At 42.6% G+C, this 3,640-nt stretch overlaps 1 protein-coding gene across 1 annotated transcript in view; it reads left to right on the forward strand.

Moving 5' to 3' along the window:
* The window catches only part of LOC106879636 (cilia- and flagella-associated protein 100), a 6,499-nt gene extending 3,818 nt beyond the window's left edge, over nt 1-2,681 (forward strand). Inside the window, exons 3-5 of the mRNA XM_052976894.1 lie at nt 890-1,041; nt 1,725-1,823; nt 2,543-2,681. Of these exons, the coding sequence (XP_052832854.1) occupies nt 890-1,041; nt 1,725-1,823; nt 2,543-2,666 (375 nt within the window). The 3' untranslated portion in view covers nt 2,667-2,681. The remainder of the gene's footprint in view (nt 1-889; nt 1,042-1,724; nt 1,824-2,542) is intronic.
* The last annotated feature ends 959 nt before the right edge of the window (nt 2,682-3,640 follow it).

The following is a 3,640-nucleotide window of genomic DNA, read 5'->3' on the forward strand; positions in this document are numbered from 1 at the left end:
TACACGCATACACACGAATACACACACATACAAATACATACTCAAACACACACACGTACAAACACATATCTGCACACACACACACACACACGCGCGCGCATACACACACACACACACACACACACACACATCCACATCCACACAGATTTTCTTAGCATTTTTCTCTTTTGGTTCTGTGAGGAATGCAAAGCCATTTCTCCTGCCATATTCTGCCAAAGTCTCCAAGACTGAATTCTTTGTCTGAATGTTTCTAACAAAAGGGACCAAGACACAGACCCCCACCCTTCATCCATCCACCAGGTGGTGCTGCTAAACTGGGCAACAGATCGAGTCCATTCATTCCCAAGTCGGAAGTCTCTCTCTCTCTCTCTTTCTATCTCTCTCCTTATCTATCTCTCTCTTTCTTTATTTCTCTTTCTTTCTTTCTTTCTCTCTCTCTTTATTTCTCTCTCTCTCTCTCTTTTTCTATCTCTCTCTTTCTCTCTCTTCCTTTCTTTCTTTCTCTTTCTTTCTTTCTCTTTCTCTCTCTTCCTTTTTTCTTTCTCTCTCTCTCTCTCTCTGTTTCTTTCTTTGTTTCTTTCTTTCTCTCTCTCTTTCTCTCTCTCTCTCTCTCTCTCTCTCCCCTTCTCTCTGTCTTTCCCTCTCTTCCTTTCTTTCTCTTTCTTTCTTTCTCTTTCTCTCTTCCTTTTTCTCTCTCTCTCTCTCTCTCTGTTTCTTTCTTTGTTTCTTTCTTTCACGCTCATTCTCTCTCCCCCTCCCCTTCTCATTCTTTCTTCCTTTCTTTTGCCCTCATTGTCTCTCTCCCCTTCCCCTCTCTCTCTTCCTTCCCACTCTCCCTCTCTCTCTTTCTCCTTTAATGCAGGATGCCTTTTTCTGTCTGTTGCCACAGGAAGTGGAATTGTACTTCACAACTCCGCAGCAAGTGTTGGATATCTTCTCTGAACTCGAAGAACAAAATCTGACTTTGATCCAGAACACTCAGGAGACAGAGGAGACCCTGGAAGACATCAAACAGTCGTTCGAAGCCAACCGAAAGAAAATGTAAGAACAAAAGACAACAGCACAAGACACATACGATGCCGTGCTGACAATTCTGGTTGTTTTCCGTTCTTTCTAGTGTTTTTATTGCTGTCATTGTTTGTTTAGACCCAGGCCAATGATAGAGGAGAAGTAGGCTGTAATCAAAGCCTTTCCAACCATCACCCTACTCTTCTAACACACAATGTATCTAACATCTCCTCCTTGTTTTTATCCTCCTCCTCCTCCTCCCTGTCACACTTCCCTTCTTCCTCTTCTTCCTCATCCTCCCCTATTCCTCCTCTCCTTCATCCCCCTCCCCTTCCTTTCCTCCCTTTCCTTTCCTTCTTGTTTTCTTCTTTCCCTTCCCCTCCTCTTCCCTTCTCCCCTTTTCCTTTTTTGTTACCCCCTCCTCCACCTCCTCCATTTTTTTATCCACTTCCTCCCCATTTTCCCCCTCCGCCTCCACTTATTCCAACCATTGACAGAATTCAAACCTAAAAGGTCCACAACAGACACCACAAGGTATCGTTCCTCCTCTCCCCCCTCCCCCACACAGTCCCATCCACCACTTCCCAAAGCATTCTTGGCATTCACCAGAATAGGTCCATTGATTTCATACCAGTTATATCACAGGTACCATTAAATTAAACAAGAAGCGATACTGTTATGATTCATGGTCCCTATTATATATATTTTTTTTTCAGGGAGAAAGAAACTTGGTCCCTTAAAGACCAAATTGAGAAGACCAAAGTTAAAATACAGGAAGAAGAAGAAATGGCGGCGGATCTTGAAATGAAAGTAAAGTAAGTTAATATGGAGTTGATCCATAGTTTCTACGGCTGGATGCCCTTCCTAATGCCAACCACTCAGAGAGTGTAATGGGTGTTTTTAGGTAACCACTGGCACGGGTGCCAGTTGCATGACAATGGTATCTGCCATGGCTCTGATTTCACTTGGCTTGATGGGTTTTCTACTCAAGGTAGAAACTCTTGGTCATTTGCCATTGCCTCAGTGAGGCCCAATGCATGAAAGGTGCTTTTTACCTGCCACCCATGTGCTAGTTACACAACACCAGCATCAGCATCAGCCACATTACCTACACATGTCCGGACGTTTAAACAACTGCTCTATATTTTATGGGTAAGCTCTTCTCTTGATTTATGATATTGTAACAAATATATATGTATACACACACATACACACACACACACACACACACACACACACACACACACGTACACATGTGTTGGCAATTTTTTTTCCTCCTTCCTTTTCTATTGGTCTTTCCCCTGTCTCCTGTTTCTGAAGAAGAGCGTCTGCTCGAAACGTTAAACCAGCTTTCTTTCCTTCACTGAGCTTCTGCTAATACTTTACATGTACCACGTCCTCGCATTGTTGTTTTTTTTTGCGTTTGTTCTTCATTTTTTTGTGGGGTGGATTTACAATATATATATATATATATATATATATATATATATATATGCTTCTTTGTTTATCCTGCTAATCATTTCCTTTGCACCAGATTGTTCTCAGCAAGTGGTAACATGCAGTCAGCTGACCAAAATTCTATGCTTGATGAACTAAACAAGAAGGTCGAAGAAGTCTATCGAGGTATTATTGGAACTAATGAAGCCAACATTGAGTAAGTCTTTAAAATTCTTTGCTGTTTACTGTCTAAAAATGCTAAATGCTACCGTCTATAGAAAGCTAAAGTTAAGATATCTGTTTGGGTGTACTTTAAATTTTACAAAAAATGATCCATTCATCATCATCATCATTATCATCATCATCATCATTTAACGTCTCTCGTCTATATTGGCATGGGTTGGATGGTTTGACCAGGGCTGGTAAGATGAGGGGCTGCACCAGACTCCAGTCTGATTTGGCATGGTTTCTAAGGCTGGATGCTTTCCCTAACACCAACCACCCCAAGAGTGTAAGGGGTGCTTTTATGTGCTGCTAACATGGCTGCCAGTTGCGTGACATCAATATCTGCCACAATTACGATTCACTTGGCTTGATGGGTCTTCTCAAGAATGTCATTTGTCATTACTTCTGTGAGGCCCAGTGTTTGGAAGGTGCTTTTTATGTGCCACCAGAACGCCAGTTATGTGACACCAGCGTCAACCACACTGCCTCCATGAGGCCCAACACTTGAAAGGTGCTTTTTACGTGCCACCAGAACGGTACCAGTTATGTGACACCAGCAACAGCCACACTGCCTCCATGAGGCCCAACACTTGAAAGGTGCTTTTTACGTGCCACCAGAACGGGTACCAGTTATGTGACACCAGCGTCAACCACACTGCCTCCATGAGGCCCAACACTTGAAAGGTGCTTTTTATGTGCCACCAGCACGGGTGCCAGTTATGTGACTCTGACAATGACCACGGCTCGATAGGTCTTCTTAAGCACAGCATATCGCCAATGTTTTAATGTTGGTTTTATTGAGAAATGGTTATATTAAGCACCATATAAATCACAACTTATAACATATAATTATCCCGGTATATTATGATAATTCTATTGACCAGACTATCAGATGTCGCTGGTCACAATGCACTTCACATCATTTTAAACTTTGAATGATGCCGACCCACTGGCTAGGCGAGCAGGCCGA

Source organism: Octopus bimaculoides, chromosome 26 (assembly GCF_001194135.2).
Source record: "Octopus bimaculoides isolate UCB-OBI-ISO-001 chromosome 26, ASM119413v2, whole genome shotgun sequence".
NCBI classification, from domain to species: Eukaryota; Metazoa; Mollusca; class Cephalopoda; order Octopoda; family Octopodidae; genus Octopus; species Octopus bimaculoides.